This window comes from Armigeres subalbatus, chromosome 1 (genome assembly GCF_024139115.2).
Source record: "Armigeres subalbatus isolate Guangzhou_Male chromosome 1, GZ_Asu_2, whole genome shotgun sequence".
Taxonomy (NCBI): domain Eukaryota; kingdom Metazoa; phylum Arthropoda; class Insecta; order Diptera; family Culicidae; genus Armigeres; species Armigeres subalbatus.
In genome coordinates this window covers 249880890-249905244 of record NC_085139.1, presented here as the reverse complement: position 1 = coordinate 249905244, position 24355 = coordinate 249880890, and the positions used below count along the sequence as shown (strand labels likewise).

The window sequence follows — 24355 nt, the reverse complement described above, 5'->3', positions numbered from 1 at the left end:
GTTTGTGTTCGTGAAAGCATCCGTCGCGGTTGCGAACGAACGGGAGACGAAGAAGAAAAACGGTGGTCTGCCGTTTCACCGCGCCGCGCTCTGCTGCCGAGAGGTCTTTTTGAGTGTGTCTCAGGCGTTCGTAAACCTCGCGAAACACAAAAAGAAGCGATTTTGGAGATCCAAAGTTTTACGGGCAGTGATACTTTTATGCAAACATTGCGCCCGGAGGTTCAGCGCATCGGATAGTGTACGAATCTTGCCCTGAAAGTCACTTTTGGAGCCAGAAAAAGGGTAAGTTTCGGGAAGGGATTTCTCCTGCGGTTGGATGAAAATGCAGCAAAAAGCTCCATTGGTGTTGCCCCTTCGCTCTGATCTGGTGGCCCGTCCGTACATTTCTAGACAAGGCAATAAATTATTGGCATTTCGTGGGCTGATTTTTTTTTGTCTGTTTTCCGTTTCATTATATCGATAGAAAATCGGCAAATTTGTTTGGCACCGATTGGAAGCTTGAGCCCACCACTAGCCCGCAGAAGCCACAACAAGGATGTCCGGAATTGCGGTCGCGCGTCTCGGCGAGGAACGAAAAGCATGGCGTAAAGATCATCCCTTTGTAAGTTTGATGGTTTTCTATTTATTTTTCTTTTGTTCTTGGCGGTGTTCTTCGCTTCGAGCCAGGGGGATGGTTCATATGAAGTACACTGAACGAAAACTTGCGGTGTAAATTGAATGAGTTGAAACACAATATTTCAAAAATAATCCGGAAATGCTTCATGTAAAGATGTAAGACACGAATCACATACACAAATGCTGACTGTGATTCTTGTTGCTTTACTCAAACAACAAAGGCGAAGGAAAAAGTGTAGACAATTATTTAGTCTTAGTTGAACTCATTTGCTAAATTTTTAGTTTTGTAATTTTATTTATTCAGTTTTACGCGATCCTAGGTACAGGCCTTATTTACTGGGCAAGGGAAAACAAATTGCTTTAAAAGCACGATTGTGCAATAAGGGTAAATAGGCCTGGTAGCTGGTCACTTTTTAGTGACTTGGTTCCTTTTTTCGGGTCAGTCACTAAAAAGTCTCTTCTTTCGTCCTCAAGTCACTAGTCACTTTTTCTCGGAAATGGTAACTATTTTTAGCTATTTTGAAATTATTGACTAGTTTTCAATAGGAGCATCGTCGTGGAATAAAAAAAATCAGAATGTTTATATACAAGATACGACCGCCCGACGTAAACTGCGTAAAACAGATTATAAAAAGATAATTCATTTGATTACCTACACTGCTAAAAAAGTTTACCCACAAAAGACTTTGAAGTATGTTCATTTGAATATAAAGTACACCCGATTCTGTTTTTACACGGCCGTGTAAAAAAAAACTCATACAAAATTTTTGCAAAGTTGCTCCATTTTGCAGAAATCATAAAACTTTTTTTTTTCACGGATTTTCGAATTTTGAACTAAAAACTTAACAATATGGGCCACCTAAGGAAATCGTTCCAAAAAGCGCTGAAAAGCTAAAAAATCACCATTCAAATGTAGTTGACTTATACTAGGGAGTGTTACCTTTCATATTACGTCGATGAATAAAAAATGCGTTTGGAAATTGTTGGAATGCAATTTTGAAAATGTATTGATTTCAATATGTGTTCCCCACGATACGGGGCAATATATGCCACCATGTGGGGCAGTATGGGCCACCCATCCAAAACGTTTTTTTTTTTTGGGAGAAAAGTGTCGTAAATGGAAAAATATGATATGCCTACAACAGTTTAAAGTATTCCATACCAAATAAAATTAATAAACCGCCCACCAGCGGACCGGACCGATTTGCCACTCTTCACCGTTTGAACAGCCACATTTCAATTGGTCAATAGTCATTTTTTCTGTTTCGATCGCAGTAATGCGATGTTGTAATTTATTCGTAATGAATCTAACATAGATGATAATATTCTTGTATTCGGCAACTAAAATTAAAACTTGCTCGCATTTATTATTTATTATTTATTCAGACTAAGGCCGAAGTGGCCTGTGCGGTATATAAGAGTTTTCTCCATTCGGCTCGGTCCATGTCTACACGTCGCCAACCACGCAGTCTGCGGAGGGTCCGCAAGTCATCTTCCACCTGAACGATCCACCTTGCCCGCTGCGCACCTCGCCTTTTTGTGCCCGTCGGATCGTTGTCGAGAACCATTTTCACCGGGTTACTGTTCGACATTCTGGCTACGTGCCCGGCCCACCGCAGTCGTCCGATTTTCGCGGTGTGAACGATGGATGGTTCTCCCAACAGCTGATGCAACTCGTGGTTCATTCGCCTCCTCCACGTACCGTCCGTCATCTGTACCCCACCATAGATGGGAAGCAACACTTACCTTTCGAAAACTCCCAGTGCGCGTCTTCCATGAGCATCGTCCAGGTCTACTACCGGAACTACCGGTCTAATAAGCGTTTTGTAGATAGTCAGTTTGGTACGGCGGCGAACTCTATTCGATCGGAGCGTTTTGCGGAGTCCAAAGTACGTACGATTTCCAGCCACTATGCGTCTCCAAATTTCTCTGCTGGTGTCATTTTCGGCAGTCCCCAGTGAGCCCAAGTACACAAATTCTTCTACCACCCATTCTTCTACCCTTTACTGAAGTTGTCCATTAGGGTTGTCCAAGTCCCAACATCTCCCCTCTAATACAGGAGGTATGGCTGATATCGTTGAGGCACTCTTCGAACACGCGAAGAGCGGCGAGGGGCCGGTGATACTGGTTGTAGCTCTGGTTCAATAACTGATTGTAACTCCGATGAGCCGGAGCCTGCGATAGGGACCGACACTGTCGCATGGCTTGGTGAAGTAGTCGGATGCGATGACACAGATGGCGAACGTGGTGCAGGCAAATTCCACGCACCTAGCAGAATGTCGATTGGCAGTCTAGAAGGATTGTTCATGGGCTTGGTGTGATGGTTGGTTTCAAAACGGTTCATTAGTTGGTTGACGTGTGAGCGTACCAGTCTTTGGTTGTTAACCCAAACGTTATACATGACGCTTCCAACTTTCTCCAAAATGATGCCAGGTGCCCAACGCCAAGTTTTGTTGGAATAGAGTTTTGCAAAAACAAGATCGTTTCGATGATAACTGCGTTTTACGTTGTAATCCTGCTTTTGTACGGTTGTGCGTTCAACTGGTGGGTGAAGTAACTCCAAACTGGTCCGAATTCGACGACCAAACATGATCTCCGCTGGCGACTTACCGTTGGGAGTGGAAGGATTTGGTGTGGTTCTGTAGGTGATGAGAAAAGTGTTGAGCGATTCTCGCACAATATCTCTTCCCTCCTGAATTTTCTTGATGGACCTCTTAAATGTATCCACAAATCTTTCGGCTTGACCGTTAGATTGCGGGTGAAACGGGGCAATGGTAAGATGATCAATGCCATTTTCTGTACAGAAATCTTGGAATAACGTACTAACAAATTGCGGCCCATTATCGCTCACCAACGTTGAAGGCATTCCAAATCGAGCGAAGACGTCCTTGAGGATGGCAATCGTTGCAGCAGTGGTCGTACTGTGTGTTTGGATGATTTCTGGCCATTTTGTGTAAGAGTCAACGACAATGAGATAGTAGCTCCCGGTGATCGGACCAGCATAGTCTATGTGGACGCGTTCCCATGGTTTGGTCGAACGTGGCCACGGTACCGGAGCTAGCTTTGATGGTGACTTCGCAGTGGAGGCGCAATGACGACAAGACTTTACATGGTCCACGATGTCCTTGTCCAAAGACGGCCAATAAACGTACGAACGGGCAATAGCTTTCATACGTTGTATACCAGGATGGCCACGATGGAGTTGACCAATACAGCGTCGGCGGAGCGGTGACGGAATGACCAGGCACTCACCGAATAGAATGCAACCTTGAACTGTGTAAGAGATTCTTGGCGGTCGTAAAATCATTTTATCTCCGGATCTGTGACTTGCTTCAAATCTGGCCAGCCTTCGTTTAAGTATCGGTACACTTTCTTGATGATAGGATCTGAAGCATGAAGCATCTGCCGATACGATAATATCAAGCTTTGGGTTGTAATGCGTGAGGAGTAAATCCGATGATAAAATTTCCTTAAACTTTGTGAACGCCCTTTTGCATTCTGGTGTCCAACAAAACTTTGTTCCAGCCTTGAGAAGTTCATCCAGAGGGAAGCGAAGAGATCTCATTCCACGAACAAATTTCCCATAATAATTCACAGCTCCTAAGAACGAACGTACCCCGGAGACGTCGGTAGGAGGAGCCATGTCGGTAATCGCCTGAATTTTTGCTGGATCTGGCCGGAGTCCGTTGCGATCGAGCAGGAAACTTAGGTATTTTACCTGCAGTTGTGCGAATGTACACTTTTCTGGCCGGACGGTGAACCCATACTCCTTAATTCGGGCTAGAACTGCATGCAAGTTCCGTGCATGTTCTTCATATTTTCCCTCAATAATAACGTCATCGAGGTAACCAGAAGTACATGGGAGGCCAGCCAACATGGTCTCCATCAGTTGCTGGAACGCGCCCGGAGCAGTTTTCACGCCTGGTGGCAGGCGATTGTAACGGTATAATCGACGATGGGTGTTGATGGTGAGCAGATCTCGACTGGCTTCTTCGATTTCTACCTGGAGGAAGGCATCAGACAGATCGATCTGGCTAAACACGGTGCAGTTGGCCAGTTTTGCAAAAATGTCCTCCGGTAATGGCAGAGGATAACGGGGAGGCTGCAGAGCATCATTGAGGCCTGTTGAATAATCTCCGCATATACGTATCGTTCCGTTGGCCTTGCGAACCACTACGATGGGGGCCGCCCAGTTGGAGAATACAACCGGCGTAATAATGTTGGCACGTTCTAATCTGTCTAACTCTTCGTCCACCGTGTTGTACATGGCATAAGCCACCGGACGTTTTGGGCGAAATACTGGAACCGCTTCTGGCTTGAGTTCTAATTTGATTTTCGTTCTATTGCATAGTCCGACTTCATTCCGAAAAACTGCTGGAAACGCAGTCTTGAGAGAATCTATGGTGGGTGTGGAACTACTCGCTGATCTTTATTGATAACTGTGGTGCATTTGCACTTGAAGAGTATCTCCAACGGGTCCCATGACGCTGTTGCAGCTCGTTCCGTAGCTGGTGTTCTGGGTGGCTTGCCAATTTTTATCCATGTTTGGAAATTAAAGAAATGTCGGAACCAGTATCCAACTGAAGCCGCACCTTCACTCCGTTGATACGAGATTGAATGAAACGACGATGTTTATTTACAGTGTTCACCAAAAGATTCGCAGTTTTTGTCGAGTAGGCTTCTGGATGACCTTTCCGCCTGAAAGCCCCTGATTTAGGGTGTTTCTTTGCACTCGAGCAAGAGCCTTCACGATGCCCGACGAGTCCACAATCTTTGCACTTGTTCTGCTTGTACGTGCAGTCCCGGTGGAAGTGCATTGCTCCACAGCACCAGCACGGACTTGACGGTACTGTCAACTTTTGTTTTGCACTTGTTCAGTGGAGCCGGAAGAATTACACATCGGTAAAAATTTGTTGACTTTCTTCTTTTTCTTCAAGAACTGTACTGCTGCAGACTGTGGTGCTTCTATTATTGCCGTGTCATGTTTCAGACATAATAACCGTTGGCAATCTTCCGACAATTGTTCCAGTGTGACATCCGCTCGCTCCTCTATCTTTGACAGCAATCTCGTTCGAACTTCTCCGTCTCCCTCCGACTTCAGACCGCAAACAAACATTAGACATTTGAATTGCTCTTCTGACATCTTACTCAATTCGAACTCAACACAATTCCTGTTGATTCGACAAGCAAAAGAGAGGAAATCCTCATTTTGCTTTGCTGTTTGAAAACATCTAATATCGTTTACTAACGACAGATTCAATAACACCGAAAAGTGTTTTCAATTTCTGAACGGTCTCATCGAATGTATATTCTTTTGGAACCTTTGGTAAGATAAAACTTACGTAGCGTTCATGTTCCACAGCTCCCAACTTGCGCATGAGCAACCTAACTTTAGCCTCATGGTCGAGGCAAGCTGCATCTTTTTCGAATAGGTCATCATACCTTGCGTACCAAGCTGCAAACGTAATGCTGCTCTCCGGCTCATACCGGAATTCTTTGATGTTGTTCGCTAGGGAATCAAGTATGATTTCCGGATTCGGTGGTATTTGAACTCGAATGGATGACATTGCTTGATGGAAAAGTGCTTGCTGTTGCTGCATGAGCTGATGTGCGAAGGCTTGTTGTTGCTTGAATAGGTGGGCAAAAATCGTGTCGGATGATGGTGGCTGCTGCTGCTGTGGAATTGACTGCGGGGGAGGGTTGACGACGTGTGGCTGCTGATGTTGATTGTGCTGTCCGGGGTGCTGGAATGTCCCAGTAGGTGGTTGCTGACCATGCTGTCCGCTGACTCCTGCTGCATCATTCCCCAAATTGAGGTTACGGTCCCCGTCCATGCTGAGCCGACGTCGCTTTCTCGGTAGAGGCACTTTTAACCGATTTTCGCGACAGAATCACTTTTTCCCGAGTCGCCACTGTTACGGTCGCGCGAATACCGGCGAATACCGGTAGCCGTTTCGTTATTATAATGAATTAACGCGACACGTACATTAAAGTTACAAATTAAAATATAATTGTACGGAGAATAAAACAATACATTCATTGACTTTACTGAACTCGGTTATGACATTGTGTGTATAATGACAAGGCGTCAAAGGTTTGACAGCTGAACTGTCAATCTTGAGCCCGGTTACTGAAGTTGCCCATTAGGGTTGTCCAAGTCCCAACAGGTGGCTCACATTGTCTTCTCTTGAACCTCTTCCTATCATGTACTTTGTCTTCGACGTGTTAATGACTAGTCCGATCCGCTTGGCTTCCCTCTTCAGTCTGATGTAGGCTTCCTCCATCTTCTCAAAGTTACGTGCCATAATATCTATGTCGTCGGCGAAGCCAAATAGCTGGACGGACTTATTGAAAATTGTACCACGTATGCCCTGCTCTTCGTATAACCCCTTCCAAAGCGATGTTGAATAGCAGACACGAAAGAACACCACCTTGCCGTAACCCTCTGCGCGTTTCGAAGGGACTCGAGAATGCCCCTGAAACTCGAACTACGCACATCACCCGATCCATCGTCGCTTTGATCAACCCTATCAGTTTATCCGGAAATCCGTGTTCGTGCATTAGCTGCCATAGCTGGTTCCGATCGATTGTATCATATGCGGCTTTGAAGTCGATGAATAGATGATGTGTGGACACGTTGTATTCGCGGCATTTCTGCAGTACTTGGCGAATGGCGAACACCTGGTCCGTGGTGGAGCGTTCGCCCATAAACTCCGCCTGGTACTGCCCCCCGGACTCCCTTGCAATTGGTGCTAGTCGACGACATAAAATTTGGGAGAGTACCTTGTAGGCGGCGTTCAGCAATGTGATTGCGCGGTAGTTGCTACAATCCAGCTTATTGCAGTTTTTGTAGATGGGACACACGACACCTTCCATCCACTCCTGCGGCAAAACTCCCTCCTCCCAAATCTTGGTAATGACCCAGTGCAGCGCTCTAGCCAGTGCCTCACCACCGTGTTTAAATAGCTCTCCTGGTTCGTAAGAAGGTTCCCGTTTATGTCCTTACACATATCAGGCTGTGGCACGTGGCCCTTACGTGAATGGTTTAACTTCTTATAGAACTTTCGTGTGTTATTAGCGCGGTACAGTTGCTCCGTCTCTTCACGGTCTCGATCTTCCTGCTGGCGCTTTTTCCTCCGGAAAATCGAGTTTTGTCTGTTCCGCACCCGTTTATATCGTGCCTCGTTCGCCTTCGTGCGGTGTTGCAGCAATCTCGCCCATGCTGCATTCTTCTCTTCTACTAACTGCTCACATTCGCCGTCATACCAGTCGTTTCTCTGGTCCGGGGGCACCGTGCCAAGTGCAGCGGTTGCGGTGCTACCAATGGCGGATCGAATATCTCTCCAGCCATCTTCAAGAGACTCTGCGCCTAGCTGCTCTTCCGTTGGAAGTGCCACTTCCAGCTGCTGCGCGTATTCTTGGGCTAGTCTACCGTCTTGTATCCGCCCAATGGTAAGTCGCGGCGTCCGACTTCGACGCGTGTTGTACACCGTCGAGAGTTTTGAGCGCAAGCATACTGCAACGAGGAAGTGGTCGGATTCAATATTCGCACTGCGGTAAGTGCGGACGTTCGTGATGTCGGAGAAGAATTTAGCGTCGATTAGAACGTGGTCGATTCGGTTTTCCGTTTCTTGGTTAGGTGATCTCCATGTGGCCTTGTGGATATTTTTGCGGGGAAAGAAGGTGCTTCGGACTACCATTCCGCTCGCATATTAAACGGACTACCAAACTTGCTCGCATATTAAGGCCTGATATCTTGCTCTGGTCATGTATGCCCATATTGCCCCATAGATAGTGGTTTTAGCTTTTACATGATAAAACTTGTCAATAAGCTCAAAATGAGAGTGGCTCATATTGCCCCTACTGCCCTTTATTGGTTTGAGCATAAGTTTAGAGTGATTCAAATTTTGACTTTTTCGCTCCCCTATGATTGAACGATAACATTTTGGGAATGATTTGCGATTTGGGCCTAACTTATTTTGTAAACACACATTGGAAGGCGAATTCTTGCCAAAGTAAGCATTTTCTAAGGAAACTACGGTATGCATCCGATAGTATAAGCTTCCCTCTATCACATAAAATGATTAGTTTTGGAGAAAATTGCTTGCATTCTACGGAATCAATAGAACAATGTTTGTTAGGCTATTATCAGTACACTGTTTGTCATAATGACAAATATTTGTCAAGTCAGCCTGATATCCATGTCGATTTCTAATCGGTTTGGTAGATGTCCGGATCAACTTGACAAATATTTGTCATTATGACAAACAATGGACTGAGGGCTTTAGCAAAATAAGTTACGCCAAAATCGCAAATCGGTCCCGATTTGCTATTTTAATGAAACTCCTAAATTTTTAACTGAATTGGTTGTAATTTAACTGAGCACGAGCAGTTTGTCGATATATTCAAATTTTTAGGCTATTATACCATCTTTGGACAATAACAAACAGATCAACATCAAGAAATGGCATTTGTTTTGTTGTCATTTCTCATAGCAACAAGATTTTGTTAGATTGATTTCAATTTTCCTTCCATTCATCGATCTCGCCTGATCTCGATGGTCTTTTCAATATCGAGATGAGGAAAGGCGGCTGTAATTTACTTTTCGACCGCACACAATAGAACAAAATAACGCGTGCCTCGAGACTGTTCTGCACATTCATTATATCGAGCTTTTAGTGGAAAATCTTCACTTGTCATAAGACGAGTTCGTACTACACCCAAAAAATGAATCTGACAATTCAAGACAAAATTTTCAAAACGACTTATCTGCTTTTGTAAACAAAGATTCAAACGACGATTTGACGAATCTGATAGCTCTCCCACGCAAACCAACACCATCAACAGGTAGCGAAAAATCCTTCACCTACCTGTTGATGGTGTTGGTTTGCGTGGGAGAGCTGTCAGATTCGTCAAAGTGTCATTTGAATCTTTGTTTCCAAAAGCAGATGGGTCGTTTTGAAGATTTTGTCTTGAATTCAAGACAAATTGGCTTGAAAACAAGTACGAGACACTGAAGACGACCTTACTGTTGAGGACGAAATACGTAACTGTTAAAGTTATCAAGGTATAAGGAAGCAAGATCAGCCAAAAAACGAGGAGGTTTTATGAGTCTGTCAATGGCGTGCGAAGAAAGACAGCGCCATCTCCCGTCATGTGCAACGACCAAGAAGGGAATTTGCTGACAGATAAAACCGAAGCGGCTGCCAGGTGGAAGCAACACTTCGAGACTTTGTTGAATAGTGGAAGTGACGGTGCATCGGTGAACAGAATACATATGAGCGACGATGGACAAGCTGTGGAGTCGCCTACTCTAGATGAGGTTAGAAAAGCTATTAAAGTGCTGAAAACAATTAGGCAGCGGGGGAGGACCAGTAACCGGCTGAACTTCTCAATCATTGCAGTGAGCAGCTTTATGAAGTTCTGCACCATAGGGTTTCTTACCCCATTCCCGGCCTAACATGCGTACGACTGCATTATTTGATTGATATTTATGACAGGAAGCAACAGACCTGAATTTTGTGGGCTGTATAATACTGCAATGGGGTTCACTTCTGCTTAAAAATAGCTATTCGTGCTAAATATCGTTCAAAAAAGCTTTTATTTGATTTAAATAAACGAGGTGCAGCACTCATTTCAGGCATAGTGATTTGCCATTCCGGCATACATAAAAACCAGTTCCCGGCCTAAGCAAAATTTTACTCAATCTCTCAACATTTTACTCTCATTCTCTCTCGGGACGGTAGAAAATGCGACGTAAACAAAAATATGCACGTTCCACGACAACAAGATGCCAGATGGTATTATTCATAATCATTTTTATTTGGTTGAAAAGATATATTTACTCATCCAAATTTCTTCCAAATACTTAAAAACAATATTTTTTTCACCTTTTGCAATCGAGAGAATTATAAATAACATGATAGCGTCAACGTATTAGACAGTTTTCCTATTAACGATTAAGGATCATTTTCATAATCCTGGCTTCTTGGCAGCACGGTGCGGCTAGAAGTTCTTGGGCCGAGGTGAATTTTTGTTCGGTTTGAGAATACATTTTCAAATGTATTCTAGTATGTTTATATAAGTTCTAGTGATAGTGATTCTAGTGATAAGATTGAAGTGCGTGTGTTTAGCATTATGGTGTGGTGATTAAAAGCTTGAAGCAATGATTGTATCGAGCACTGTGACGATTTTCAGGTAGGTGTTTATTTGATGATACCGTTTTGTAGAATTTGAAAGAATCACTTCGGCTCAGTGGTGTGGCATCGGAGAGCAAAATTTTGAAACCGACATTTTTATTTTCTACAATTGGATCAATTAGGAGTAAAATAAGTGATTGGAAAATATTGAGTATTGTGCAAAATAAATGGGAGACTTTTTAAAAATTATCAATCTTAAGCCTACGGCTTCCAAACAGTGTAAATCATTAGTTTTCTGTGCAGTGAGCCGGGAACCGGGTCCATAGGCCCAAGTAGTGATTTACCCTATTATGTCAAAAATATGGGAAGACGAGGAAATGCCTGCTAGCTGGTTTGACGGCCTCATTTGCCCTCTCTTTAAGAAAAGGCACAGACTGGAGAGCGCCTATTACCGAGGAATAACCCTCCTTCATCCGGCGTTCAAAATGCTGTCCCGTATTCTGTTCAATAGATTGAGACCGCTTGAAAAGTCCTTCGTCGGCGAATACCAAGCAGGTTTTCGTGAGGGCCGATCAACGACGGATCAAATGTTTACCCTGAGACAAATCCTTGATAAACTCCGGGAGTACAACTTGCAGACACATCATCTGTTTATTGATTTCAAGGCGGCGTACGATTCAGCGAAACGGAATGATTTATGGCAAATTAAGCTTGAACATGGTTTTCCGACGAAACTGATACGGTTGATTCGTATAACGTTGGACGGATAGGAATCAAGTGTAAGGGTTGCGGATGAAGTATCGACATCATTTCAAGACAAAATTTTCAAAACGACTTATCTGCTTTTGCAAACAAAGATTCAAACGACGATTTGACGAATCTGATAGCTCTCCCACGCAAACCAACACCATGAACAGGTAGCGGAATCCTTCGCCTACCTATTGATGGTATTGGTTTGCGTGGGAGAGCTATCAGATTCGTCAAATCGTCGTTTGAATCTTTGTTTACAAAAGCAGATAAGTCGTTTTGAAAATTTTGTCTTGATTTGTTACCTTAGATGGATTAAAACAGGGTGATGCACACTCGAATCTATTGTTCAATATAGCGCTTGAGGGAGCGATTAGGAGAGCTGGTGTGCAAAGAAGCGGTACCATTATCCTGGGATTTGCGGACGATATCGATATTATCGGGATTGATCGCCGTGCCGTGGAAGAGGCTGTTGTGTCTTTCAAGAGGGAACAGCGAGAATTGGACTCACGGTCAATACCAGCGAAACGAAGTACATTGTCGCTGACAATCAACATGGGTTCATTATTGGTGGTGGTAGCGAAATGGCGCTGGATGGTGAAAAAATTGAAGTGGTAGAAGAACTTGTGTATCTTGGAACATTAGTGACATGCGAAAATAATGTTACCAGCGCCAGCGAAGTGAAAAGGCGTATTGCAGCTGCAAACAGGGCTTATTACGGACTTCGTAATCAGCTTAAGTCCCGTAGTCTGCAAATGAAAACAAAACTCGCACTATCAAGGATGTTATCTATCATTTAGTAATCTGCCTTCGATCATTTAGTAGTTTTTCAATAACTCATTCCAGAGGCCTAAGTTCAAAATGTATTGTAGGGTGAACTTTTAGTACGAAGGTTTTTCTACAACTCTCCTAACAGGTTGATGTTCGAATTCAACTAATAATGGAGTTACGGTGCTAGTTGCTATATTTATACTAAATGTGATAACAAAATAGGCAATCATTTAGTCTAAGTTACTGTTACTAGCGCTATAGCTCCGTTATTACTGAAATTCAAACAACGAACTATTAGGTAGAGTTGTAGATGAACGTTTGCACTAGAAGTCCACCATACAACACATTTTGAAATTTAGCCTCTGGAATGAGTTATTGACAAACTACTAAATGATCGAAGGCAGATTACTAAATGATCGACAACATCCTTGCGCGCTGTATACTACTCTGAATCTTCCGGTGGCTTTATACGGCCGGTAAGCATGGACGTTAAAGGAGGCTGATCGGAGAGCTTTCGGAGTGTTTGAGCGTAAGGTACTGCGGATAATACAACGCTATTTGGTGGCGTCGCATGAATCACGAATTGTACCAGGTGTATAAAGGGCTTAATTAAAAACATCTTCGTATCTTGAATACCACGAATCGAAAAATAAGCCGTCATCGGGATCAAGTTGGAACTCCTGAATCCCAGAAGCGAGCGATTTCATAATTTTCTAACTTCCGTCAGCTGATGCGTCGCACCGTTCCAGTGCCGTTATCCGCTGGTGCTGCTGCACGATCAGATCCGTCAGTCGCAGGATAGCGTTCTTCAAATCGTCGTCAGGCATTTCCGTCTATGGTTATTTAAAAAAAAAGTTCTGTTGAGAGACTTGAGATTAACTCCGTTGGTTCGTACTTCTCGTCGCCAAAATATTGTAGACACGAAGTCAAACAAAGGTACTGAACTATATGATCAAGCTTTATTTAATGCTTCTTGTTTGAAGGTCTACTTAATAATGAATAGAAAAATTATTGTTCTTCTTGAAAATGTCAGAATAGCATCGCCTGCTTCTCTGCTACAATAACTTTTCTGCCATTGGTGTAATGGAAAGGAAGCTGCTTGCAATTATTTTCTAAGAAAAAATACATTAATGCTGTCCAATGAGAGCTTGAAGTAGCTCGAAGTTTCTCCCTGTCCTGCTCATGCCCATTTGTTTGCAAAAAAGAACAAGCAGAACGGGAACAACTTCGAGCTACTTCGAGCTGCTCATTGGACAGCACTATTGCTTCTTTGGTTTTAAACCGGATAAATACTGACTTTTTGTCGGATATTTTATAAGTGGTTGCCATCCTAGAATGTTCACCGTTTAGCGCTTGAACGAAGCTGAACATGTCAGCTAGAGCTGGCTGGGCGCCTGGGCGGCATACTCTGGAAAGAGAGAAGCCAACGTATTCTTTACCGCCGTCGCTTCACTGCACATTTCGATAAACCGATTACCGTTTCAGGGCTGTTACAACAGTCGCGGATTTCGCGATTTTCGCGTTTTTCGTGGATTTGTCGCGGATTTACCCTTCCAGTCCCGAAAATCGCGGTTTCGTCAAACATTGTCGCGGATTTATAATTACACTCCGCGAAAATCGCGATTTCCTCAATTTAATTTTAGGAAAAATTCAAAACCCTTCATGGATGATCTTATGGATCTTATGATCTTATGGATGTTGGTTTAAGTGGATGCATAGAATTTTTTTTTTTTGGACTTTATTAGAGTGATTTTTAAGTTTGACAAAGTTCATCACTTGGATGCATAGAAAGTCTGTCGAATTGATACCCGAAATGCCGAGAACTATTTATTTTATTGCTTGGAACTTTTGTGCCACTTATTCCGAAATTACAATTATGATTACTTGCGCTGCATAGAGGATCGACGATAAAGTCGGATCAAACGCATTAATATTAATTCACACCTGCAACTGCCGGGACGGAATTGACAGCTGATCGAACTGTCTTTATTTATGTGTTTTAGATTTATAATATTAGGTTCAACACAAATGAGGAAAGAAATTAGAAGAATTCCTTTGGCGTGCCAACCTTTAGTCCTGCCAATAGCAATTTAAATTAAAGGGAAGGCCGGACCAGAATGGCCGCCTTGTGAGCCAACCAAGGGCTTCGCCAGTTATTTTGAATAAAAATTGCTACATAAAAATTATTGTAAGGATAAAATTTGGTACAGAAAAAACACAAAAACACTAATAAAATAGACAAAAATTGTGATGATAGGTTCCCACGGTTCCGACTTCTCCGTAAGGACTGGAATCCTGGGGTTCCTGCAGCTCCTAGGGTGGTGGGAATCTGGTTCATCTGCATCATCGAGTGTCTCGCAGTAATCTTTTCTTAGCGCGCTGTTCTCAGGTGGTGTGTTAACTTGCTGTTGAAGGATTAAGGTCTAGATTGGGATGAATATTCAGAAATCCGAATATCGTCGGTTGAACAATAGATTGTTTTTTTTATAAATTCCCGAACATCAGTTGCGTCAAGTTTTGTACCGTGCTTAATGACTCCCACTATTACAGGCATCTCATTCAAACAATTCAGTATTCGTCCTTTGTTTTATTATTCCAATAACTTTTTGGTAGGCTAATTTTTTTTTCAGTTCCATGCGTTTTTGTTCCATTACCTGTGCTTCAAAATTCCTCGCTGTTTCTATATCCAAATTGTCTGACTGAACTTGAACCTTGAGACTCCAAAAGCAGCCTACGATTGATAGCACATACGGCATTGTAATGCTCACTATAGATGGCTAATCGCTAAATACTGTCAAGTCCCTCCTTCGTTTGGAAGATTACTCACTTACGAACTAGTTTGCACATGTGGTGGCAGAATCTAACTATTTCCGTTTACCCAGCTTCACTGCGATATAGATTCATTAACTCTTACGTACTCAGTCAATCCTGGGCCAATTGCTAAAAGGCGCACTGAAGTTTAGGACCCTCAGGTCCACATTAAATTGCAAAACGCCATCGTGTACGCGACCTACCATGAAGCCTACGGCCTCTTTTGGGATCTCTAGTGCATCTTATCTTCGCTTGATGCTCTTCCGGCAAGAGAACAACGTGTCGAGTCTGCCGTGTTGTATAAGCTTAGCATACCCATCCATTATCTCATACGTAGTGGTAATGACATCATTTTTCAAATCGTGAGCATTATCCAAGTTTTTAAAAATTCGCAGGCCTTAGAACCGTTCCTGTCCGCCTCTGGTATCATTTCGCCTGAGTGCTTTTTAATCAGATTCGTCAAGCTTTGTTCTGGCCTCTGCTTGCTTTTGAAGAAATTGGTCTTATTATTTTCTAACTGGCGGATTGATGGAAGTACACAATGCAATGACTGATCAATAAATAGCCTGATGGATATTTGATGCGTCCATGCTCTTGTAAAACGATGGTAGAGATTAGAAGAAAACTGTATAGCGTACTAAAAATTCAAATATAGCCCTTGATCTAACTGGTATTTACCTATGACAACAGGCTGCCATCTGCCCAACCAACTTATAACGAAATGCATCGATACAACATCGAGAATGGAGGGTTTCCCGGAAACATTAAAAATTGAATTTCTTTCGGGCATAGTTCAACGCTGGACATATATTTTCTGTGGCTCGTGATATGGTTGTAGCTTTGGTTATTACATAAATTAGCGAATGTTCTTTCATTTTTTTCTATCGACGAATATGCCAATAGATTAGAAGCAAAAATATTGAAATTTCGCATTTATAAAACGTATTTTGAAGTAAGAAACCATATTTTTGTTTGTCGCGGATTTGTTTCTACAGTCGCGGATTTCAATTTGCCAGTCGCGAATTTCGCGGATTGAAATTCGACTAGTTTGTAACAGCCCTGGGTTTATGGCTAAAGTGCCGAAAGCAAGCGCGCCAGTCAGCAAAAACGGATGTTCACAAGATGATCGTCCATTGGGGGAGCACTTGTTCTGATGATGGATGCATTTAAACTTGTTCTACACCGCTGTGCGATCCCCGACACAACATGAGCGAGAAAAAAGCGAGAAACATCACATCTCGGTGGGGGCTGCATATCCGATTCTGTTTTTTCGCACTTGTATTGTATTATTTATACACAAGTATGATAAATTTGTTATCATGGCTGGTCATGATTCGGAACAGTTTTGGCCTTTCTTTATCATTGTTCGTTATCTATTGAGAGCGATTTCTGCAAAACCTGGCTGAGGATCTACGCTAATCTGAACTCCAGTTCCGTGGGCTAGCTTTATATTACAGCGGGAGCAAATCAAATTCGATTGATAATAAACATAAATCTTTCGAACGCAGATATACGACTGCAGGACGCCATCAGTGATACTTATTATTTAGTGTTTCAACCATTCCCGAAAAGAAAACCTAGTCCATTAAAGTAAAAACGCCAATTTATTTGTATATTTTTCTTAATTAACAGGGATTTGTCGCTCGCCCTGTCAAAAACGCCGATGGCACACTCAACCTTATGACGTGGGAATGTGCGATCCCAGGAAAGAAGGGAGTAAGTATTTTTTCCGCTCTAACCTTCAGTAGAACCCTTCTGACACCATTTCCTCTCCTTATCTCACAGACCCCATGGGAGGGTGGCCTCTACAAGCTGCGTATGATCTTCAAGGATGACTATCCAACCAGCCCGCCAAAGTGTAAGTTCGAACCGCCGCTGTTCCACCCGAACGTGTACCCATCGGGCACCGTTTGTCTGTCGCTGCTGGACGAGGAGAAGGATTGGCGTCCGGCGATCACGATCAAGCAGATTCTTCTCGGTATTCAGGACTTGCTCAACGAGCCCAACATCAAGGATCCCGCTCAAGCGGAAGCGTACACTATCTATTGGTGAGTATACATTCCCGTGCGTTGAACCGTGACTAGGAAGGTAACGTGCGCGCCCTCTCTTTACAGTCAAAACCGTTTGGAGTACGAGAAACGTGTCCGGGCACAGGCCAGGGCCATGGCCGCCGCTGAGTAAGTTGTATCATTTTTTACCGTTTAAGCTAGTGTGTGACGAACTGAGACAGTAAGAAAATCGACTAAATTTAAACTTAGACCGCGTGTTGCTAAAGGGGGTAATTCGACGTGTACTTTGCTGGAGACCGCGGGTCACAGGAACGGTGACCGGCTTGAGTGAAAGATAGACAATTGAGGCGGGGGTGTTCTTGAAATTTGAACCAACATCAACCATACAAAAGAAAAGAAAAGGAAGCATAACATACTGATTACCTATACCCTACATGATAATCTTTCCACGTATCTCAAAACGCAAGAAAAAAAAAATAACGGAGAATACCCAGAAACCTGCAGATAAATTTATTCATTATTGTAGATCTAAGCCATTTTTTTTAATTATTTAAAATTGCGAAGAAACAAACAAACGGAATATCCATTACAAGAAAGGTCAATAAATATGCAAGCCGAAAATAATTCATTCTCTCAACCAACTCGCCTGGTGCAGAACAAATCTCGATCAGCTTATTCTTCAATAGAGAAATTGTCCTTGGGATACAGCTTTTGGGATATCTTGTTAAAATAAAAAAAAATAATAGACATTTTTTTATAAAAGCAAAATCGATTCTTCGTTTTCGTCAAATTAAATAAAAACCTTATAGTGAATACTGAGAGTAAATTATTACACATTAGAGTCTAAATCGCTCAACTGGCCCTTAAAGCACACTTCTCTGACGGCTTTCTCCAAGAGGGATGGATTTTGCCTCACAAGTAGAACATTCCACATATCGTCTTCTTCGGTGGTGTCCATTGATTGCGTATTGTCCCAATTTGGGAAACCCTCCGCCCTTCTGTCCGGTCTTAGCATCACTTGGGTCAGATCCTCCTCCGTTTCGCAGTGCGTTATCAGCGGAGAAAATACCGTCATTGCCAGCGTCCACAACCGGGGGTCGTGCATCTTCTTCTGGGCCCAGTACTTGATGATGTCGAATCGTCGATCATCGGCGTCGCACCGTTCCTGGTGTTGGATTTCCCGGATTAAATCCTCCATGGACAACTCTGAGGATCCTTCCCCAAGCATCTCCGTCAAGTAGGCATTCATGCTAAAATCGCCCGATGACTGCGTGGATGTGCATGAGGGGGCCCTATTGTCATGTTTTGGCTCTTCGTCGCCAGTCATGGTGTAGATCGATAACAGGAATGTGACGATTTTTTCTTTCATGTTGTGATCGAACAGCTTGGATCCGCGGAAGTTCAATCGGGGGTCCATAAACAGAGCGGCTCTGTACGGCGCTAGATCAAGCAACATCTTCTGGCGAGTTTCTAGGTGGCTGAGAAGACTATCTTTGAATCGATTGATGTCTAAGCAGCGTATTCTTCCGTACGCTAGGAGACATTGCAAGTGGAAATCGCTTAGTCCGCAGTTTCCGATCCAGGACGCACATTCATATAAAGGTTCAAAGGCCAACACAAACTCTTCGATAAAATCCCATTGCAAATTCAGTGTGTATCCCGGATGTTTCGTACAGAAGTATTCGTAGAACGGTCGGTCATCCCGCAGTGCTTTCATCATCAAATAGGTTCCGAAACCGTAAAAATTCCGATCGGGAATCGGAGGGTAACGGATCATTTTGGCTTGAAAGAACGGTTTGTACACATCGTAACGAAATTTCTTCATAGTTTCAATCAACACATCGATGGTTTCCGCATACTCCTGAGTAACTTCCGTGGCCACCATACTGAGCAGGTGTAAGCCACACTGCAGAACATTCACTTCATTAAGCGTGGCGTTGTATTGTCCCAAGACTTCGACAAACTTCGAATCATCTACGTCCGCATTCTGCTGCAGATGTTCTGGTTCACCATCCGTAGGACGCTGGGGCAAATAAATCCTGCCGTGATCGATCGACATTGTGTAGATTTGCCACTGCTCCAGGCCCCACCGTTCCTTTATTTTATTCACCTTGTCCTCGAAGTCGATGCACGTATTGGTTTCGTCCAAAACAATGGCACCTACGGAAAGGATTGGGGTAGATCTTCTCGCTATGTCAAGCACTGCCGAACCCTACACCCCCTGACCGTGCTTACCTAACGCTTGCTTGCTGATGTGACCGTTCTTCATGTACGTACAGGATACCTGCACCATATACTGTCCGCTCTTGCCCATAACCCCGTGCAGTTGAAGCGCCACCATCCTGCCACGCAAATCCTCGCGCACCAAATCTTGCATCCGCTCCGCCAGCTTATATACAACGGATCGAATTTTTAGCTCGTCCATGGTTATCTTCAGTGCCTCCAGGTGCGGACTAATGATGTCCTGCATTCCTTCCCAAGATACGCACTCGAATGGCAGTCCGTGCGTGGTGACCAGCCGAATTAGGCCGCACATGAACCGGAATCTGCTCACTTTGGCCGGCACCTGCACCAAAGAGGGATCGTTCCGTTTTAGAGTCGGTCGACTGTTGCCCTGATCCATGCGGCCCAAGTCCAGCCTTTCGTAGTCCTGGACGTGATTGGTTAGTACGTGGCGCACAAAATTGTTCGCCACGAGCTTATGCAACGGATGGGTGTAGGTGCAGTTATCGCCCAAGCCACAGACGTAGCCCTGAGGGGTTTGCTTCACAAACGACAACACTCTGGCTTTGATCGTGGTCTTAGGTTGGTAAACTTCTCTCCAATTGCCTTTTCTATTTTCCAGCAGCTTTTCCCCCAGGAGAGCATTATAGACATTCAGGTGGAACGTTTTGATGTGACGAGCAAATTTCTTGAGCATGAACTTGTTCAGAGGCTGACTGTATTTGCAATTCAGAGCAGCGGTGCATTTGTACGCTTCGTCGGTTTTTTTGGTGATCGAAAGTACTTTATGCTTCAGGTCGACTAAGCTCAATCCATCCATATTGAAGTCACTAAATGATAAAACGTATGCTTTGTATACATCTTTCATTATAAATCAATATTACTATCGGCATTTTGCTTACCTTTTTCAATATTTTTACTGCACAGATTTACAATTCATTTAGATTTTTCTTCACATCAATGTTCTTAAAGTGGAAAGTCAACAAAATTAGCAAAACATCCGCGGAACAGAACCAAAATATTTACGAAATCGCGGCTCGAGCCGAGCGAGACCGGGCCGAATGAATAGGCCTTTTTTCTTTCGATGACATATTTCTAGAGTGCTGTTTGAATCGGTCCTAACGAACAAAAAAACAACATTCTATCCACTCCATGAATCGCATACCAGTCCTATTTGCATTTCCGACAAAACGGGACAGATTTGCGATTTGGGCGTAACTTATTTTGTAAATAAACATTGTTTATGAATTCCTTTTAAAATACTAATAGTAAGTACTACAGTCGCGATTCGCTGGTTGGGCCACGACCTCGGCCCAACTAACGAATTTGGTTTTTTAGTTGGGTCAACTGACAGCCATTTGAACACGTGTATTTCGACTTGAACATCACAAATGATGTCCAGTGACGCCCAATCCCGTTTTCCGTGTTTACATTGAATTTTGACGTATGGTTGCTTTTTAGTTGGGCCATGGCCCAACCAGCGGAGGCCCAACTAAAAAGTGACCCAAGTATTAAAATCCCAACCAGCGAATCCCGACTGTACTAAATAGTAAGTACTACTAAAATAGTACTTTTCTCCAAAACTAATTCCCTTATCTGATAGGTGAATCAAGGGAGACGACACAAGACATTTCTAAAAAAAAGTTCATACTTTTCATCGGATTTTTGGTAATACGCAGTATACCGCTGCCGATCCGACAAATGTATGCCGATATACAAATAATGGTATCGAGGTTTCTCTCGTTAATCCGACTGTCAAATCCACACAAATGAACCAAAACAAAATCACAGCACAAATTTGAAAACTGACACCATAATGTGTTTTATTGGGTGTTGATACTTTTAAATCCGGAAAATTCCGAATTAACGAGATCCGGACTAACGAGTCGTAATATAGTGAGGTCCAGATAAGCCCGGGATACTGTATTTGTTCCGAAACATTACTTTCAGGGTCTTAGATGCAGAGGCGTCGCGTGGTCAATTCTTCAACCTGTGCACCGAGCAGTGTATTTCGGTTTTCAGTTGTTTGATGTAGCTGTCAATGTATCACCATTAAAATTACGAGTAAGCACGCGCCGGTGATACTTTTTTTTAAATTATATTTGTTGTAGAAAAAAAGTTAAGCATTCCATAATGTAAATTATGATGAGTTGATAATTGTTCGTGCTTCCCAAAATTAAATATTTTGAGAAAAAACCTGACCTGAAAAAGGGACCTGAAATGACACATCCAATATGAACGATCTATCTTCAACCGTGTTTCCCATATGTTTCGTCTATCTGCTTCTAAGCTACATCTAATTTATCGAATTAAGCTCAAACTAAACTTAAAGTGAAAGTGGGTTTAATTGAAAAACAAACTAATCTGGGGAATCATAATGCTTTTCAATATGACATATAAGACAGCTATTCAATGAAACGGTATCTTTTAATTTTAATTCAAGTTATTTCGTAGAATGAGACAAGTCTTAATAATTATGTGTTCATAAAATTGAAATATATTAAGAATGATTAGACAGGTAATACACATTTGTAATTAGCATGTCATACATATCAGAAAAATGGGGTCTCTACAATAAATTATACAGATATGTTCCGTTTTTATCAACACGGTCCGTGAGTTTCAGTTGATAAAATCGGAACAGTGGTAAAATCGGAATAAGCCTTTCGCCATACTGATTTGAGAAAGTTAACTCCTAGTGTGCCGCTGTAAACACGCTCAAAGCAGGCATATATTTATATCTTATGATCACATAAATATTTTTGGGCATATATCTCAGCTTAGGACAATTTTTTTGTAGACATATTTCTTGTTCTAGGAAAGGATGTGACAACTCAATTGAGACTGCCTTGTTGTTTTTAGTCGGTTGCTCTGACGAGGGGGTCGCCAGTGCAGCCAAAGTAATTTGGTACAGAATCTTCTAAATATCATGTATCAAAACTTGATGTTTTTCTTCTTGTTCCATCCATTATTTATGTAAGAGAAGCGAAAGACTAACAGTGAGAATTTTTCGCTACTGAAAAATTACTTTGAGATCGAAAACGACGGAAAGGTGAATTATAATGATTAAAATCAACAGTTTTAAACCTTTACAACCCTTGAGAATAATTTATATGGCGTTTGCAGTTCAATATAAATTTACTTTACTAAAATTGGAACTCAAACATTTACGTATTTTGCTTAATACCAACTTTACAAACCTACAACACGGCCAAGCAAACAACATGCTGCCCTACGAAAAACGCGCCGCCACCAATCGAAATAATCGATTGTCATTTTCAAGCAATCAGCAACCGGTACGAGTGTGACAGCAAATCGGTACGATTTTTATTGACTACTTGGCACATCCTATCTTAGTTCTTGATGCATTCGAGGATATGTACTCCATTATAGTTTGGACGGCCTAAAACATCCGAAAAAGTATTTCAACGACTTTTCAGTTATATCAGAACGCTACATAACAGTGTAATCCTTCGTCCTGAAGTAATAAAGGACAAACAAACCCGCATCTTATCACTTTTATTTCGATGAAGTCGGTGAAAAGAATCCTCTCTTGTCAGTTACGGTCTTATAACCGTTAGTGCTTGAAATATTATAAATACAACATTTAACCAAAAGCTAACCCAAGTTAGTTTATTTTAAAGGCTAAATCTCTAAAAAAATTATTGAATTTTCTTGTTGATAAAAATGGAATAATTTTGTTGACGAAATCGGAGCGTGACAAAATCGGAGTGTGATAAAATCGAAACATATCTGTAATCTAAACGTTACTCAATTATTAATTATTCTATTTTAGTTTATTTCTCATACACACAAAAAAAAATCGTTGGTAAAATTAAAAGAAACGTTGGTAAAGTTAAGAAAATTAGTTAGTGATTTTCAGTAGAAAGTATAGAATTGTTAAATCTACCAATGCAAAAAATGTCACCTCGGCAAGACGTTTGACAGGAGCAACATTTTCAAAATAACATTTTCCTTTCAAAATGAATAGTGAATTTTACAATTGAATCAACCCGTGATACTTTTAAAACGACTAGTTGTATTCACTCTCAATTTCACAGGCGTATTTTAAATTTTAAATTGCCAAATTAAAAACAAAAACATTAAGAATTTGTAATTTTGTTTCTATTTTATTATCATTTTAATCATTATTCGGCATACTTCCTATACTGTTTACATCTTTTTAAAATCAGAGTTGCGTTTCGGAATGATGGCGGCCAATTTCTTGTTGGTGCCATAAGTTGTTCGGCGTTCCGACGGGATTTCGTCGTGAAATCTCTATCTTCTGTCGCTGTCGGATGTGATCTTAGTAACAGCTAACAGCTTGGATCTGAGAACAAAATTAAATATGAACGTCTTGAATTTTTCTAAATCACTATCAGTATGATGAAAACTCACGAAAAGAAAACGCAGTCATGCCAAATGTAACGTCGAGTACTGATAGCCGGACACTCGATAGAAGTTAGGTGCTTGGTTATATTTTTTGCGGCCAGTGAACATCTACGACGATCTATAATAAAAGAAAATAAATACCATGAAGTTTACATTGCAAAGTCGAGCGTCTTGAAATATTTGCCTATTTACATTCATTTCGTCGAAGGAAGGTCCTGAATCTTGAAGCACTTGATTTTCTCTTGAAACGCCGTGAGTTATTTTTCGAGCCGACGTGTTGACAGCACGTTTGGTTGCCAGAGTATTTTTCATCCATATCCAGTGTTGCCAAACCAAGAGAATGAAAAGATTTAATTTAAGAAATTTTTACCCCTTAGTTCAAAAATTTCCGCATTCAAAAGTACAACGTTTCATTGACAAAAAATCTTTGAAATAGAAAGTTTTGTTCTCAGAGTAAATGTTTCGTTACTCAAAACTACAAGTAATGAACAACTTTCAAATTGAAAGTGCGACATTCTCAAAAGCACAATTTTTTTTCTCTCTGTGTATGAATCTTTTTTTCCGAAGGGCTGTTTTCATACCACGTGGACAGATGTCGAACAATTTTTGATGTGTACTTCCCTACATCAGCGTACACATCTGATCATG

At 42.1% G+C, this 24355-nt stretch overlaps 3 protein-coding genes and 1 long non-coding RNA gene across 4 annotated transcripts; 1 reads left to right on the top strand and 3 right to left on the bottom strand.

Annotated features, from left to right (window-relative positions):
- Positions 1-48: 48 nt before the first annotated feature.
- Positions 49-17753, top strand: LOC134206532 (SUMO-conjugating enzyme UBC9-B). Its single transcript, XM_062682258.1, has 5 exons — positions 49-282; positions 464-601; positions 16716-16799; positions 16869-17131; positions 17198-17753. Exons 2-5 carry the CDS (start codon positions 536-538, stop codon positions 17262-17264), a joined length of 480 nt encoding a protein of 159 aa, XP_062538242.1. The 5' UTR covers positions 49-282; positions 464-535; the 3' UTR covers positions 17265-17753.
- On the bottom strand, positions 2638-3983 carry LOC134212621 (uncharacterized protein K02A2.6-like). The gene has a single exon (XM_062690637.1). The coding sequence runs from the start codon at positions 3920-3922 to the stop codon at positions 2666-2668; it is 1257 nt and encodes a 418-aa protein (XP_062546621.1). The 5' UTR covers positions 3923-3983; the 3' UTR covers positions 2638-2665.
- Positions 17754-17835: 82 nt separating the features above from the next.
- LOC134206531 (uncharacterized) lies at positions 17836-20360 on the bottom strand. Its single transcript, XM_062682257.1, has 3 exons — positions 20218-20360; positions 19328-20145; positions 17836-19252 (listed from the first exon to the last, which is right to left on the bottom strand). Exons 2-3 carry the CDS (start codon positions 20133-20135, stop codon positions 17922-17924), a joined length of 2139 nt encoding a protein of 712 aa, XP_062538241.1. The 5' UTR covers positions 20136-20145; positions 20218-20360; the 3' UTR covers positions 17836-17921.
- A 3166-nt stretch (positions 20361-23526) lies between these two features.
- LOC134212615 (uncharacterized) lies at positions 23527-23989 on the bottom strand. The gene is made up of 3 exons (XR_009979310.1): positions 23900-23989; positions 23714-23825; positions 23527-23645 (listed from the first exon to the last, which is right to left on the bottom strand). It is a non-coding gene; the product is annotated as an uncharacterized LOC134212615 (long non-coding RNA).
- Between the last annotated feature and the right edge of the window lie 366 nt (positions 23990-24355).

Bases quoted from the DNA above. Each gene is read 5' to 3' on its own strand.
- LOC134212621 (XM_062690637.1), bottom strand. From the start codon at position 3,922: ATGATTTTACGACCGCCAAGAATCTCTTACACAGTTCAAGGTTGCATT.
- LOC134206532 (XM_062682258.1), top strand. From the start codon at position 536: ATGTCCGGAATTGCGGTCGCGCGTCTCGGCGAGGAACGAAAAGCATGG. The intron at 602-16,715 runs GTAAGTTTGATG...CTTAATTAACAG, and splicing joins GGCGTAAAGATCATCCCTTT to GGATTTGTCGCTCGCCCTGT. The intron at 16,800-16,868 runs GTAAGTATTTTT...CTTATCTCACAG, and splicing joins CGATCCCAGGAAAGAAGGGA to ACCCCATGGGAGGGTGGCCT.
- LOC134206531 (XM_062682257.1), bottom strand. From the start codon at position 20,135: ATGGATGGATTGAGCTTAGTCGACCTGAAGCATAAAGTACTTTCGATC. The intron at 19,253-19,327 runs GTAAGCACGGTC...TCCTTTCCGTAG, and splicing joins CATCAGCAAGCAAGCGTTAG to GTGCCATTGTTTTGGACGAA.